Source organism: Micrasema longulum, unplaced genomic scaffold (assembly GCF_059751315.1).
Source record: "Micrasema longulum isolate JH-2025_06_02 unplaced genomic scaffold, ASM5975131v1 h1tg000113l, whole genome shotgun sequence".
In the NCBI taxonomy this organism is placed as follows: Eukaryota; Metazoa; Arthropoda; class Insecta; order Trichoptera; family Brachycentridae; genus Micrasema; species Micrasema longulum.
In genome coordinates this window covers 669,403-687,855 of record NW_028277319.1, presented here as the reverse complement: position 1 = coordinate 687,855, position 18,453 = coordinate 669,403, and the positions used below count along the sequence as shown (strand labels likewise).

Below are 18,453 nucleotides of genomic sequence, written 5' to 3'. Positions count from 1 at the left end.
AAAATAATTTTGTTGCTCTTTGTATTTAATATAGGTACCTACTTATATTTTGTATCTGTTCAAAAATGTATAAAAAACTTAAAATTTTACGTGCCTACAAGTTTTTTATTATTTTTCATATTTTAATAATGTATATCTAAGCATGTTTTTTATATGAAACTCCCATGTTTACAGTACTTATGTAACAAAATACTTTATTTTTCTTTTTCACATTATACTGAAGTGTTTATTAGTTAAATATGTATTTCTGTAAAGTGCACTATGTGCCGTGCATATTAATAAATAAATAAATTACCCTATGCACCACTAGGTGCGAATAGGGGAATGATTTTTATCATTTATGTTTTTTGGATCGCAACAATAATTTTAAATTGTTTTTATTTTAAATTTTAAAAACATGTTTTCTAATTGTAATTAATATTTTAAACTAAATAAATAAATAAAAAACGAAAATAATTTAAATTTAAAACACTAAACCTCAGCTGTGAAAACATGATTCCAAACAGGTTGTGATCGTAATTAAATAACCATAATGTTGTAAGTAACACCGATAGAGTTGATCGGTAACATATCAATATCAATTTTGGTATTTTAATCATATGATAATGGTTGTTCATTTGTTTATCGGCCCGGTGGAAGGGGAAGGCTCCTCGCCATTGGCCGCAGCTCGCCCCTCCCCCTCCGAGGAGCTCAGCTAGAGGGGGAAGATGCAGGAATTTGCACCAGCCGTGAATGAAAAGAGAGCCTTGAGGATGCGGTGTGAACAAAAACTGAAGCGTCGCGACTTCTGGGAATTTAGATGCTTTAAATAATGGACTGGCGTTGGTAGGTACAAAATTATTTTTATGGTTTTCTACAAAAATTCACAAGACCTCAAATACTTTTTAATAACTAAGATTTTTTTGTTGAAATAACTATGAAACCATCACATTGTATCGCCGCTATAATTTCTTGTTTAATTAATTTTTCCTTTGTTATGTCTTTATTTCCTACTGATTTTACGTATCTATATTTTATTCACTCGTGTACAGGTGTTTTGTATTTTACTTTATTATGATTATTTTTAATTTAATTTTACACTTTTTAAAGGCTTAAGCCATCAGATAAACAAATAAATAATACAATTATCCATACAATGTTTTGCCGTTTGATTCTGCCCGTCAATTAATAAATGCGTTTGAAGTGTCTTAGAGTCGATTATTGTAATGGTATCTATGCAGGTCTACCAATGAACTAAATGCTGCAGCGAGACTTGTTTTCGAAATCTCTAAATTCAGTCATATCCCTCCACTACTTCCGGAATTACACTGGCTACGTTTTCCACAGAGGGTGGAATACAAACTCTGTTGGTTTATGTATAAATTACTGCACAACTCTGCTCCGAAATATCTAAGGGAACTATGCATTCCAGATGAATTAGCTGACAGGCGTCTTACGTTTAGATCAGCTACGTCTACAGCGGATAAAAAGTTATTAGATTTGCGATCGCAGGTCCTATGGCATGGAATGCTCTCCTAGCAGAGGTGCGAGACTGTGAGAGTGAAGTGATGTTTCGCAAAAAACTTAAAACCTGCCTGTTCTCTAAATCATTTGAATAAATCCGTAGCATGTGATAACAAAATAAATTGTTTTGATTAAATTACAAATTTTCGGCTTTAATTAAATTTATTTATCACTAGAATTACTTTATAAATCTCCCCTGGGGTATATTATTACACAAATGGCGCTGTTTAAGTTATCCGTAATAATAATAGTAATAATGTCAACATATCAAGGCGGAAATTTAAAAAGCATTAAGATGCAAAGTAGCTCAAAAAATGCAGAACGAATTTATTTCCAATTCCTAGTTTCATTGTACAGTAGTTATTAGGTGTTAATGTACGCTGTGACCATTTTTTCCAAATTTAAAAATTAACACCAACTACTACTACTACTACTACCATCACGTCATTTCTTCATAGGGGTAGGCAGAGAGAAAAGTAAAACAAAATGGTAAAGATTATAATATACATTACACACTTACATTTCACCAAAACGCTAAGCAGGTAATAAATAAGATTGCAAAAAAAATATCAATTTTGGGAAGGATCAGAAGATTTATTGATAAGGACTCTTGCAAAACTATTTACAAAGCAATTATTGAACCACACGTTAACTACTGTAGTAGCATTTTATTTTTATCAAACAACGAAACCATAGATAAACTAACTGTATTACAAAATAAAGACTTTAGAATCATTTTGAAAAAAAACAGATACACGAGGGTATCTGTTTTTTTTTTACAATACAATGATATTTGTTCATAAAATTATAAACTCTAATAAAAAAACAGAATTTTGGAAAAAAAATGATCGGAACCAGCATGAACACGATCACAATACTAGAGAAAAGAACAAAATTAGACTTCCATTTAGGAAAAAGGCAAAGTCAAAAAATTCAATTTTATTTAAGGCAATTAAAAAGTATTACGAAATGGAAAAAAATATTTATGAAGGAAAAAACATATCAAAATTTAAAATAATGGTCAAGACATATGTGATAAACAATTTATAAATTAAATATATTTGCAATGTTATTATTAGAACACACATAACAATATGTATGATATGTGTGCCCTACTTTAAGATTTAAATAATAAAAAAAATATACGAGTATACATTATACGAAAGAAAAGTTTCTGTTTCATAAAATATTGTATTCGCTTTGAAGTTACATGTATTATTTTATTTAATCACTAGCCTTTAAAATGGAATATCGAGAAGACGAAAATGAACTTTATCAAAACCCTTTTCGGTTCCCGTTCAATCGAAGGAATTAAGCTTTCAAAGCTGCTCGCGATATTTGCGCAGTGAACGGTGAAGATGCCATGAATTATTGGCAGATTTGCTCTATTTTTTTGTTTTTGTGTCCTCTTGTTCTCTTAGTTTGGAAGCAAATTGACGCAACGTATGTTACGATACCTAATATTAAGAAAAAAAGCTATTTTTTACATTATATTTCCTCTTGTCAGCCTCGTTGTATAATGGTCAGCGCGTTTGCTTACCACCCAAAAGATCTCGGGTTTGATTCCCGACATGATTGACATGAATTATTTATTTAAAAAGGGTGTTTTCACACTAGAAGATTTCATAGTAGCTGGACTGATACCTGAAGCGGAAGACTGATGATCTTGCCTTCATGTAACAAAAATGATCAAGATATGCTGCGATTGGTGGACCTATACTGGGCCCTATGCGCCATTGCGTAAAGGGAAAGGGAATGATGGAATGATGTTATTCCCTCTGTTGAGAATTTTTCACTATATCCCTTAGAGCATTGAAATTTTGGCTGACGATACTTATATACCCATAGTCCATTAAAATGTTTGATAACTTTTGCGTTGTCAGTGCGCAACGATAAGTTTTCATATAAATCATTCAAATGTGCGTGGTTACTCAACCAAAAATTGTATGTTTACTCGATTCACCGACAGACACGAACATATTAATTAATATAGCCTTATACGAATTTACTTGCGTCGTACTTTGACCTACATAGTTATGTAGTTTGATGATGCAAGGATAGGGGTAGGATAGGGGTAGGAGAGGGGTAGGAGAGGGGTAGGAGAGGGGTCGGATAGGGGTAGGAGAGGGTTTAGGAGAGGGGTAGGAGAGGGGTAGGAGAGGGGTAGGAGAGGGGTAGGAGAGTGGTAGGAGAGCGGTTGGAAAGAGGAAGAGAAGGGTAGGGAGGGGTAGAAGATGGTCTGGAGAAGGAAAGGAGAAGGGTAAGGGGGGGGGGGGTAGGAGAGACAAATAATAATTCTCAATCGTAAAATAAAAAACAGACTTGCGTCTTCCATCTTGCGTTTCAATTCTGATGCTCTGACAAATGTCGTATATAGTATAAGTTTTTCGGATGGAAATTGAAGACTTCTTTCTAAAAATATAAAATGACCGAAAATTACCAAAACAATATTGTTGGATTGAATTATTCATTGTCCATGCGTCTAAATATTTATAGAAAAATCGTTATTTTGTTGACTATCCAAACCAATGTATGTTTAGTTTTAAATAAAACTAAATAGTTTGCTCTAAAAACCATAAATGGCCAAATATTTTAAAAGAACAGCCAATGTCACGCTGTTAAAGTGGGAAGTTAACAAAGTTATCTTCAATTGTGTTTAAATATAAATCAGTTTTTTATACGAAAATTAGAATATTTGCAGAAAAATTTAAAAGCGTCTTCGTCTGTAACCTGTCATTGAAAATGTTTAATTATGATATCGTAAAAACACATTTTCAAATACAAAATAAGATTTTACTATAGATGAACCATTGAAGATAACTTTATTGACTTACCGTTGAAATCGGGACCCTGATGGCTCCACGAGATGTAGCCACATACATAAAGCGACCTTAAAGCACACGTAATGTTGATAAACGTTTATGCTTAAGAAATACAATGAACCAATGTATATTGCTAACAATATTTTTTTGCACCACTACAGGCCAGGAGACCTCATTAAAATGGTGTGTTTCAGCACAGAACCAGGCTTGAGAAAAATCAAATTTTTTCGTGATCTCACCGGAAATCAAATCCGAAATCCTCCGCGCGTAAATCAATTGTCTTAGCCATTACACCATGAGAGCTGCTTATTTGTTTAGCTTTGTTAATTGCAATTATTTATAAGATCACACCCTGAAACATAAATACAAACCTAAATGTTTTATTTCACAAATACTGAATATGAAAAGGATTGTAAGTGTCTGCATCTGTACATTTTCTGTAGTGAAGATTTTTTTTTTGTTTAATGCTACGCGAAACCTGAAATAAAATTTGAACGATTTTTTTAAAATTTTATTTCCTATTTTTGCACCCATAAATAATTTTAAATTGTACAAAAATAATCGGTTGGATACCTGATATAGAGGTAGATAAATGATTTGAGTATCAGATGAATTATTGATTTATTTTAAACTTTTCATACAAACTAAATGCGCTATGTCGAGCTTATTTCTGAAAGCAATATCTTTCAATCAACCGAAAACAAACCGGTATAGATTGGTCGTCATATTAACGAGATTATGAACAATACTGAAAATATTTACGAATACAATTCAATTTATGGATTATTATGATTTTTAATAGAATTTTTAACACTTAATTATTATAAATCGAAAACAATAATGTACCTAAAATAAAGTTACTATTTACAATGTGTACACATATTATATAATGTACGTATAAATTACGTTACGATACTAGGCAAAGTTATCATTGGTAGCAGGTTCTCGCATTATAAAAGCCCCTACTTTTGAAATAAAAGACAAAGAGTACTGGGATTTTTTATCGAAAGCTGGGTAGAATTTCAAAGGAAAATTGTTCTTTGGTGTTTATGAATTACCCAAGTAAACATATAGTAATTATTAGATTTATTACAGGATTATTAAAAAGTTATATTAAATATTGCAATGATATAAATAAACTTAATACCGAAAATTCCTGATAATATTTAAAAGTTCATATTAAATAAAATAAAAAGTAATATCATATCCATTCTTAGAAAAAATAAAAGTAAATCTAAGGAAAATCTTGGGTTGTTATATTTTAAATGAAAGATAGACAAAAATCTAAACGAAACAACTGATTTTTTTTCAAATCTGCGTCTAGGTGGACAAAGCATACAGTTCTGTTTGTGAAATAGAACCAAAATCCTGTATAAGTGTTTTCGACTCGATGGTTGCTCTTAGGAAAAATCCTGAATAAGGAAATCAAGTACAGATAAGTCCGACTCGTTGTGTAGTGGTTGACGCGTTGACCCATATTTTTGAGGTCCGGGGTTCGATTGGCTGCATGGACGTGCAAAGATTTCAAAGGCTGTTTACACTGTAATATTCCATTGTTCTCGGATTAGCACTCCTGAAGCGTATGATTTATCTGCATGTAACGTTTGATCGAAAAACGTTGCAATTTAGTTATCAAATGCTGAGCAATATGCACTACTAATTGCGAAATCATGATTCTTTGAAGTTTTTTCTACTACTTTATTTCATGTCTTATTTTTAACTAATTTTTATAATTAAATTTTTTCAGTGTTAAATTTCTGAACAACTTGTTTTAAAATCAGTAAATGTTGAACATGACTGAAAAATGTAAATAATAAACACCTAGCATTTTTTTCTTCTGAAAATGAAAAAAAAACATCACCTTAAAATACTTTCAAAAATTTCATATATTCGAACAAACTTATTGTCAATTGATATAATTATAAATAATGTAATCGTTTGAGAAATTACACAAATAATATAAAAAATTCTTTTCCAAATTACGCATATCTGAACAAAATTATTGTCAATAGATATAATAATAAATAATGTAATCGTTACAGAAATTTCACAAATAATATAAAAATCTTTATTTCAAATTAAATATATCCGAACCAACTTAATGTCAATTGAAATAATTATAAATAATGTAATCGCTTAAGAAATTATACAAATAATATAAAAATCTCCATTCCAAATTGCAATCAATCTAGAACGATATGAATGACCCTCTTACCTGAGCATACCTGCCTGGCCCCGCCCACCCCCCACTCTGTGGCACCACCCCCACCACTAGCAAGGCTCCACCGCTAACTGCAGTATTGTAGTAAGCCTTGTCAAACGCCTATCGCGCGCCGTACTAACCGATTGCCTGTTAACTCAATAATCAGCCGGCGATCGATCGCGTCGGATGCAACATTGACGTCTTAAATTTTACGAACGCCGAATGTAAAATTGTGCTACGAAAGTAAAAGTTACGAAAAAATCTTTAACCACAGTGACAAGTAGAACATCATTGTTTATCCGTTTAAAAATGTGTCAAAGCGGCAAGGGATGATTTGTACACGCACTTTCCCAGCTTTTTTATCTACGTAGAAATGCGAAAACTATTGCTATACAGAACTGTGGATATTTTTTCTTGTATGTGTGCTAACATCGTTAGTCGGTAACAGGACAGCTGGCTTTGTTTTGTTTTTTTTATTTATTTTTGTTTGGTCAATTTGTGAAGATACTAAGATGAAGTGGTTGTGGGTTCTTGTTGTGGTGGCGACTATTTTGGAAGTTACGGGAGGAAAAGCGAAACCGAGGAAGGGGAGAGGAAGCATGTGGTGGTAAGAAATTTTTCGTATGTTTAATGAATAATCTGACTTATGATATATAATTGATACCAGCATATAATATGTTATCATTATTTTGTCACTTGACGTACTTGAACGAAGTGTGAAAAATTTTATAAGTGATTTTGAGTGAATGTACGACATGTGTTTATCATTAACTATAAATAATGTTAATAAATACATGTGAATATGTAGTTGCCATTAATTCATGAATGAGACTATCAGTTACCTACTTAAAAACTTAATTTTTAAAAGATGCACTGCTAAAAAAGGGGTTTAAAATTTTGCATAATAAATTCACCCCAAAAATATCAATAACGTGTATTTTTAAACAGCACATTAGCTGTACCCCATAATGGCTACAAGATATACACATATATACTTATTTGTATTAAATATATTTATATACGCACATGCAAATAGGAGAATCAATATTATTTCTTAATTAAAATAATATATTTAACTTCCATAGCTCATCTTTAAATTCTTAGATTCATTTCACTGTCTGTTTTATTATTGTTTAACGAATATTATTTTAAATAAAAATCATAATATTATGAATAAGCCACACAAAATAGATACATAATTCATAAATCATTTTGCTTTTTCAACAGGTACTTCTTTATTACATAAATTACATCTTCTTAGGAAATATTTAATATATCTTCTTATAAAAGGTATAAAAATTTGAAAAGTATAGCAGTAAGATTCTTGACTTCGATAAGTATTACCAACATTTGATATAGACATGCGTTTTTTTTAAACAATAAGTTTAACAAAATACCATACAAAAAATCGCATTGTTATTTTCAAAAAACAACATAATTTCTAGTTTATTTATCCACTTAGGTATCCAATTATTTTACCCAGAATATATAACAACAAGGATCGTTATACAGGTAAATATGAAATGTTTACATTATGTTTTGATCCTTGAATTATACACTTGCTCGAAATACGGTCTACAATCGTTGGTTTTTCCCGCCCAGGTATTATAATCCCCATATAATAGCCACTTCTTAATAACACTTAATGTACTTCTAATTGAGTGTTATGATCATGTACTAAATAAATTTGAATTATTTAGTATTACAAAACACAACCATTATTGTCTAATGTACAAATTGAAATGTATTAATAACAACTCTAAATAATTTTACGTTGCGTACCGCATATTTCCCACGATACTGTTTGTGCTAATCTGGCATTTTTAGAAATAAAAATGTGTTTTTAAGTCAGTTTTAAAAATGCCTCGAAAGCGAAAGTTTTATGCCAGCATAATCACCTGAAAATCAAAACAAAATATTTTGATAATTAAATTTAGGTAATGGATCAGAAATGTTGAAATTTATGAATACTTTAAAATTATCCGCAGTAAAAACGCAAAACGTATCCTTTTAATATTATTGTTTTGTTTGTATAAATTAAAAAAAGACTCTTCAGTTTCAAAGACTAACTTATTCTGGAGTGTATTTCGGTGAGATTACCGTTCTATTTTGTATAATTTTATAGTATTCAGACTGTTTAGATAAATTTATTCGAAAATGTCTGTTCACGTAATTGGTAAATGGCTTTGACAGTGACCGCTAGATCGCGCGCGATAGTTTTAGATTATTCCACATTTCTTTACTTTTATCGTTACCTCTTGCAAAGCAGGAATCTTGTGGAAGTATAAAATTATGGACCTGCGTGGGCCGGAGGCCCATATGAGGGATTATTGAATAGCTCAATAGATGCCATTTTCGTTATTCGTCGGCCATACTACAGGTTACTGAGAAGCCAGCGTCTATAACATCGTCTCCTCAAAAGGAAATCAGATTTCATTGAACGGGGATTGTCACGCAACTCGAGAATGCGATACATAAGATAAATTCTTGTATGAAAATTAATAAGGCAATATCATACGATCAGATTTATAAAGGTTGCTTTTATGTTTGCGAATTTCTAGTTGATTTTATCGCCTTCCTACGCTGCAGAAAGCGACGCCGACGGTCAAACTCGATAATGTGATATTCTGATACTATTTCCTGATGAATTGTGGATTGATCACCATAATTAAATTACGTGTAATATGATAAATTAACTTAAAGTTAGTTGAAACAATAATAGTTGTGAAAATAAAACCGGGTGGGTAAATTATTATGGATTCAGCGTTCTTCTCGGCAATGCGTCGCGTAGCGTCGGTCGCTTTATTCTCGAAAGAAAAATAGACAGAAAAAATGTTTGTTTAGTAAAATTAATAACGAATTATGCCTTTTTTTTAAACTTGACTCTTGTCAACCTAACATCTTATTAACTTCACGGTATTTTTGACAAGATGTGCATTTTTTAATAACGTTCGCGGTCATTTTTTTTATCATTTATTCACAACTGAATAATTACTAATTGTAGGTCATTCGTATGTAGGTATAATGATGATGTAAGGAATAATATCTCATACGAGTCTATTCTTAGTTGGTTAACCTAAACGCTAGAGGTAATCTGTTTTAATAACTAAAACTTTCCAATTATAATCCCATTAATTACATCTGACTGCCGAATGTAATAATAATTCTTTTTGTGTTCAATTAAAACCATCTAATTGATACTCTTGTAACAGTTAGCGGGCCCTGACGTGCTGTGACCACGAAACAATAACCAGTCATATTTTCCAGTCCTTTTTTGTTTGAAGTTTAATTTTAAAGGTAGAGAAAACTTTTTGATATCTTAGTAAACATGGAAGTCTAAAAATTTATGAGGCTTATGGTATGTCAGTAAGTTTAAGTGATTATTTAAAGAAGTAAATTTTTTTTAAATGTATACTTATGAAAGGAAAATCACCGTGTCAAATTCATTATATCGCTGGGAAAAATAACAGCTCGTTCAATTTTGTTTTGTTCAACCTAGAATGATGATAGTTTTATACGACTGGCGTTAGAGGGTTATTTTATCTGTGTCCGAATGTATGAAGAATACAGTTATGTGCATAAAATGAAACTTGACTATTCTCAGGTAAAAGTCTTGAAAATCGAACTTGAGTGGAGGTAAGTCTGCTTCGTATGGTAGTGGAGTGTCAGTTCATTCGTTTACCATACTTTAGGTGCCGAACTCAATTCCTGGGAAGGACGACATTAAGTATTGATTGAATATGCGATTTTTCATAGAAGTATTATATTTTTACTGAACTGGTAGATGAAGTACATCAGGAATTTATTGTTTTTTCCACATATAGAACGGAGTTTATTTTACTATTAATAAATACCCAAATTTAATTCCTAAAGTAGGCACTTACATATATTTATTTATTTAACTTTTTGTACATAATGTTATTTGTACATTGGCGGGCTTATTGCCAAATGGCAATTTCTTCCAACCAACCAATAAAATAAAAGTTTTATTTATATAATTCAAGTTACAGAACATATTCAATAGAAAAAAATATTAAAAAGCTAAAGATATATAAAAATAGAAATAAACGTATTTGTTTATAAATTACCTTAAATCAAAACTATTACTCAGTGGGAAAAAGGAAAAACGAGGAAAGAGGAAAGGAGGAGAGATTAAGGAAGAGAAAGGAGATGTTTCTTCAGACTTAAAGATTCAGATTTCAGATTTTTCAGACATTTCAGATTTAAACAGAGATAATGTAGTAACATCTTTGATGGTGGATGGGAGATGATTCCACAGTCGATCCACATGGACACTATATGAGTTAGAGAAGAAAGAAGAATTGTGTATGGGTATTAAGAGAGTGCCTTGAGAATGAGAACGAAGAGGTAAACCATGAACTGATAAGCGTTAAAATTTTTCACACCGGTATATAGGAGCGTTAGGACTATGAAGTACATTGAACAGAAGTGAGAGGGAGTGATAGTCTCTCCGCTGTTTAATTTTGAGCCATTTCAGTTGCCTACGATAATCAGAAATGTGGTCATTTTTCCTAAGACCAAAAATGTACCTTATGTATGTATTCTGAAGTCGTTCAAGTTTATCGAGTTGCTCACAGCTTAAATCAGTCATGGAAACATAAGCGTCATCTAGAATGAGTAGTAGTAATGCTTGTACAAGGGTGCATTTCGTATTAATGGGTAAGAATTTTTGCAACCTTCTAAGTGGGTGTAGACTGAAAAATATTTTGCGGCTTAGTTCATTAGTATAAGCTCGCCAGCAGAGATGTTCATCCATTTGTACTCCTACCCGTAATTATATGTATATTTTAATATATATAGGTGCCTTCGACTCAATGCGGATTTTTTAGTGAGTAGGGCAAGATCACAAAAATGGGTCGTTCCTGATTACCACTATAAGATGTGTCTCTGTACTCAATAAATGTATGCCTTAAATTTACTTGTAAATTAATTTAAAAACCTAATAATTTTAACTAACAAATTTTTCAAAATCATTTTACAGAATGCTTGTACGTTGGTAGATAGATACCTACACAGTATTAAAAACATTCTTATTTAATACTTAAATGTTTTATGACTACTCAAGTTTTATTTATACTCAATTAAAGTTTTCGAAAAAGGAAACAATGAAATTTTTAAAGTTTTATAAGTGGACATAGGTTTAAAAATGACTACGGAATAATAACCTAGTTTTAATCATATACAACGCATTCGAATATTCAATGTGTGAGTGATATAAAGTTTTCAAATGAAATATTCTAGTTTGCGTACTAACACAAATGAAATTGATATGTTTACTTGGTTACCGGCAGGCATAAAATAAACATTCGAACGTATTGTATGTACTATGTATTTGAAAATTGTGAACAGTATTTTGCGCCTTCAATCAAGCAATCTGCAAAGCAATATACGATCATTCACATTTTATCTAATAACTTTTTGATTTTGATGAGAACATTTACGAATTTATTTTATCTTAATCCGAATGTAATTAGTGAAGATAAAAATTGCACGAAATTCAGACACAGTAGTCTAAGAAAATTGTGAAACATGTGAAAAAATACTTTTAAAAAATACATTATTAGGTAGATCTCAATTTTGTCCAAAAACTTAATGCTTTGTAGCCGTGTAGCTTAACGCTTTAACCACTGCACTACGAGGCAGTCAACATACAAATAATTACATTTATAATGGAAATCTGTGGCTTGGGTCTAAAAGGTCATTTTTTTTACCATTTCGTGGCGTTATAATGAACTGTTTGACGTGTTTTAAAAGAATATTCATATTACAATGTTTGAGTTTGCCCAAATGTTGTAGACAAAATATTGGATCTTACCTTTCGGGAGTCATTAAGATTAACAAATTGCAACAGGGATGGAGAATGCCTTAGAAAAGGGAATATGGAAGTCTGGGCATTTAAACCAGCCAACGACAGGTCATAAGCCCTGTAAATGCCTGGACTTCCATATTCCCTTTTCTAAGGTATTTTTTATCCCTGTTGTTATTTGTGAATATTTATATAATAAAACACCACCACATATTTGTGTATATAAAAAGATCAATATTATTTTTCATATGACTTCGATCCTTTTCAAAATGCAGGCAAGAAAAGAAATCTTAAAAAATGAAACATTCTTATATATCCTTAGTACCCTTCTCTCCCATCATTTAACTTTTTTTGTACTCCTTCTCTTTCTTGGTTTCTATTCCTGTCTCCTTTCAAACTAATTACCAGATCGTACATTATTCAGCCCTTAACGTTTAGAACATAACGTACTTTTAAGTTTATATATGCAAGTCTTATCTCCTCATCAGAAAACGACTGTTATTTTGCATTACTTAGATTCATTCATGTATGGATTTTTTTTATTTTCTTTTTTGTAACAAATTTTTGATCAACTTTTCTTTTGACCAGTCTGTTTTTTGATTGGCTGGAAGATAATGCTTTTAGCAATAAGTTCTTTGTACTTGAATATTGAAATAAATAACATTACATCTGCCATTGGTCCTTTTAGATCTAAGCCATAGAAATCTAGAAGTTATTAAAAATAATTATTTATTCAGTTTGAATTCAATATACTCATAAACTACAGTGTGGTTACAATATATGAATATATTTCATGTCCGTGAATCGATACCGTGTTGGTATTATATACATATACGCATCTTTTCGAGTCATTAGGTACTGATAAAGCTATACAGGCGAACATTGCGAGTCTGTCTGACATTCATTAAGCCAGAGATGTTAAAGATCACTAATGCTACGGCTGTACACAGAAATTATTTATTATCATAATAGGCCATAATTCACCACTGCACGTATAAATGATTTATTTTTATATAGTGCCTGAGGCGTGGACTCGACAAAGATAAGTTTAAGGGGCAGCGAGTGACCACAGAGCAAAAAAACTTTAGAAATACACAAAATACTTTGTTCATTAATTTAGTTTTTGTTTTAAGGGTCTTCTTAGTCTAATGGTGCATAAGGTACATTGTTACATAAAAATGAACGTACTCATATCTATATCGTTTGTTACACATCAGTCCAAGGACAGTGTAAAAACACTATATTTCTAATATTTAAAGCATTAACTTTATAGTCAAACATTTTAATAAATGTTATTAAATATTTGTATTTAACCACACATCGGTAAGTGGTTATATACAAATATTTAATAGCATTTATTACACTATATTTAAATTACGTTTTCATGTTGACTTTGTCAGGAATCGAGCTTAAGATCTTCACGGTACTTAAACGACTCTAACACTACTCCACAAAAAAAACATACATTATAGGGGAGGGGGGCATTAAAAATATATACATAACAATGTTTAATTTAACAGCTTTTTTCATGTTGAAATATTTAACAATGACTATATTTATTTAAGCATAAAATGAATGGATATCGTTATGTTTATCAATAAAGTAAGGAAGCAGCGACGAACTATTGAATATGTAATCCTAAATATAAAAATGTATTTTGCATTGGTTTTTAGAACTAAATATTTAAAATAAAACATTTTTTTAATAGAATCCGTACCAAAAAAACTTAGTGGTTAATAAACCTTCATTGAAAAACGGTGATTTTCAAACCTAATACCAACGTAAATTATGTATCAACACAACGATAACAAATAGAAATACATTTTTATAAGTAAATAATAATAATTTCATAGTTTCTTATTGATGCATAAAATATCTTCTTGGATAAATGATAACCATCAGTACCTATTTATTTGCCAATTATGGTATCGAATGAAAGTTTTTTAAAGGTGTTCTCTTTGCAAACGATTTTTTCGAATAATAAAACACATTTTATTACATTTACGTAAGAATCACATATAATGAAAGTATTTTTTACAATACGCCTTATATTTGCTTGCTTCATTGACCGTCTCACGCTACGATATTCAATTCTTCACGCTCGCCCGGCGACTAAACAAATTTAGTTATTACGTACACGTCAAAAAAGTAACTTATTTTTATACGTATTATTATTCGAATTCGTTTCATATCATACCATATTACACGTGAATTAACGATTTTATAGCGTGATATCGTTACTTATTACATATTGCCTTTATACATTGCAACGCTTTATGAAACTAAGGAAATAAACACGCCTTTTTTATCGTAAGACTTTTATTGCCTCTTTTACGCGTAAAAAATGTACAGGTATTTCTTAAAAAAGACGAAATGTAAATTTAAAAGAAATAAATATAACCAGGTAAGTAAGGTATTAGTTATCTAACTAATTTCAATTTTCCGCAGGATAGCTTCTGCGTTTACTGTATTTTATTTTATTTTATTAGAAAAAATCAACAGTTCTACATACATATTTTTAGTAAACAAACAGATATAGTGTATAAACTCAGAACTAATAACAGATTTCCACAAAGTATACAAAGTTAGTAAAGAAAATATATATTACATATCAAATAAATACATACAATTTATACATATAAAAATGTTATTTTCAAGTACTCAATAATCAAAGATTTTTTAAATATTAATTTAAAGAAGATTAAGTTACTGTAAATTGGGCGGGATAAGGACAAAAATGCTTGAAGAGAGGATAAAGAGGGGGGGGGGGGAGATGTACATATTTATTATTATAATGTCTACTAAGTTACAAAATACATTTTTAGTGTAAATTTTAAATCTGACAGAGTGATGTTTGTATAATCTATATTTTTAAATTTTGTATTGTACATTGAAAAAGTCCTACGAAAAAAAGCATTTTTAACATACGATGTATTTTAGTTTTTTTTAAACACGCTTTATAATAATTATTCCTCATGTATTTAATTGTTACCTGTTAATTTTCATTAATTTTCTTAGTTATCATTACATTTTCACTATATTATTCATTAAAAACAATACAAGATTAATACCTCTTGAAAATTTGTTCTCTAAAATAAATGAATGTGTATAATTACAAAAGTATTTTAATTTTATAAATTCTTTAATTTAAAAATACATGTAATAAAAAAGTGTGTTTTAATACAGAATGTCAGCTTATACAGTCAAAATTTGAATGAATGTTTTTTCCAAAATGCGTATTTTAGGTCGTATGGTTAGCTCGACTTAAAATAATCACAAAAAATATTTTAACACACAATGAAATATTGTCGGTCTCGTGGTGTAATGGTCAGCGCATTTGTCTACTGTTCTACGTCTGTTCGATTCCCGACATGGTCGATATGAAATATTATTTAAAAGATGTTTTTACAACTAGAATATATCATAATCCCTGGACTGGTACCTGAAGCGTAGGACTGATCACCTTGCCTTCATGTAACAAAAATGATCGAGATACGCCACGATTGGTGTACCAATACAGTGCCCTATGCACCATTAAGTGCGGAAAGGAAATGATATTGGTTAAAGTAATTACAACAAATAAATTATGTGATTCTTTACAATTGAGTAACCTAATATAAATATGAAATAAAATGTTCAATACATAATGACACAACATACATCAGAGTTTTACTGGGGCTAACTGTTTTTTGCAAAATGTACATCTTAGGTTGTGCGGTCAGCCAGACTTTAAAAATCATTAAACTGGTCAAATACATCATTGAATTAATTTTTGTATTAAAAAAACCTACATTCATTATTTATCACTTGTCAATGTAAAAAAACAGTCCAACTGTTGTGTAAATTTGATTATGCACTCTTTTCACAAAAGTGCTATTATCTCTGTTTCACTTTTTTAAGGCTGGTTGTTTTCTGCATAACTACGTTTTATTGTTAATTATATCATAATTTTAGCCGTAAAATAATACTTAAATGTCCTTAAATCAATTTAATATTATTTCGGATATTATAAAAAAGTAAGACCCAAAATTGGGTCTCTTTTTTTATATCGAGATTAGCTAAATCTGGTATAAGTGTCTAATTTCCATAAGTGTATCTAATGAGCAAACAAATGAACAGATAACCGGTTTTACTACATATTGCGCAATAAATGATTCAAGCAAAATACACTAAACAATGTATTACAATCATGTAAGGTTGTAATAATTACGAATTTAAATTTATTGTTATACCAAAATACTCAATTCATTCTGGTATTTCTAAATCAAACAATAATTAAATTAAAAAATCATATTAAACGTTATCTTCAGATAACGTAGGGTAATATTTGGTAATGAGTGATGACATACTAATAAAACAATAATTCAAACGAGTATGTGACTGCTCCAAATAGTTTTATAAAACGAATCAATTTACAAATCATCCTGACGGTAATTTTAATTTTGATTGAAACTAATGTTTTCAGCTATAACATTTAATACGAGCCCTCTTCCTCTATTATTTTCATTTCCGCCTAATCATTTTCCTTTCCTTTTGTGTGTTTTTTTTAAAATCTCTAATTGATACGACTTATTATTTTTGCACCATAACAGGCCAGAAAACCCAATTATAGTGGTGAATCACGCCCAGGCTTGAGATATATCTCAATAGACTTTTTCTGGATTCTGACTGAAAATTGAACCCAAAACTTTCTGTGGTGTCAAAGATTGACCTCACGTTTGCCTACCATGCAAGGCATGCTAAGGTTCGATTATTTAAATATTTATGTAAATGTTAATTTTTGTACCATGTTCTTGGGTTGGCACCTGAAGCGTAAAACTGATTATCCAACCTTCGTGTAACATGAAAAAAATATTAAAATACACTGCTGTTGCTTTATCGATGCAGTGTCTTAAGCGCCACTGGGTGTGAATAGGGAATGGTGAAAAAAATGAATGAATTATTCAACACATTTTACTCATTATATTTACAAACGATATTTTCACACTTGTTCAACTACATGACTTACTATTTTTCATAATAAAAAGTATTTCATTGAACACAATTTGCGGAATATCACGTACTCAACTGTGAGAGACATTCCAGCGTAGTATTTTTACTGGTGTACTGCTGTTCTGTTGTTTATCATATTTCATATTATATGAAGTTTGTTAAGAATGTGGAGTGAATCAATCTCTTCGAAAAATCTGGACACGAACAAAATAATTTTACCACTTGTGGAGAACGTATTACCATGCTACGTGTTTATATATATTTTTAATATTTTGGACTCAAATAAATACAGCATCTTTAATTTCAGATCAGAAGTATATTTTGTTGTTTAACCTACATTTCATTGTAATAGTTTAGAGATAAAGTCCATGTTTAATTTATGTGATGATGTAAAAGAAAATAATAAAACACAGTAGAATAAAACTAAAAACGCAACAATAAAAGAAATATCTACGACAAAGAAATAAAATGGACATCATATATCAATCAATGCCTTAAAATATCTTTTTACGTAAAAGGAAATAGGAAATCTTAATAATAACTAATATACATACTTGGTGTGGCTTATAAGAATTTTGAATTGCAGTAAATATTTAAAGCATCAACAGAAACCATAATTAATTTCTGTACCTTAAAGGATATACCACGGGAGTCACATTAAACGAAATGTTCAGGAAACAAGATTTTCGGATTGTAAATTTTAAGCTAAATGAGATAATAAAATAAAAAATAGTAAAAAAAAAACAATCTATGAAGATTTTGCAATTTAAAAAAACGATTATTTTAGTAATTATAGTACATGTAAAAATAGCGTATCTGGGACGGAAAGTGAACTTCTGTGTTTTATTGAGGTACGAAATAGCTCATTGCGATTATTTCCGCATTTTCAACACCAGAACGGTAAAAAGTAGACTCCCTAGTTTTATCCTTTAAGGTACAGATTTTATTATTTAATACTTTTATGATAAAAAAAATTCAATTGCTACTACTCATAAGTTTTTTTAATACATGCATATTTATATTCTTTCAATGAACATCTTAATTAAAACAATTCGATTCAAATACGCAAGAAACGCAATTTGTCATGAATGTTGATAAATTTTACG

General features: G+C 30.3%; 1 protein-coding gene across 1 annotated transcript in view; it reads left to right on the top strand.

Annotated features, from left to right (window-relative positions):
• Positions 1-6,656: 6,656 nt before the first annotated feature.
• The window catches only part of wg (Wnt family member 1 wingless), a 46,778-nt gene continuing 34,981 nt past the window's right edge, over positions 6,657-18,453 (top strand). The window contains exon 1 of the mRNA XM_088239131.1: positions 6,657-7,135. Coding sequence (XP_088095257.1) covers positions 7,041-7,135 — 95 coding nt within the window. The 5' untranslated portion in view covers positions 6,657-7,040. The remainder of the gene's footprint in view (positions 7,136-18,453) is intronic.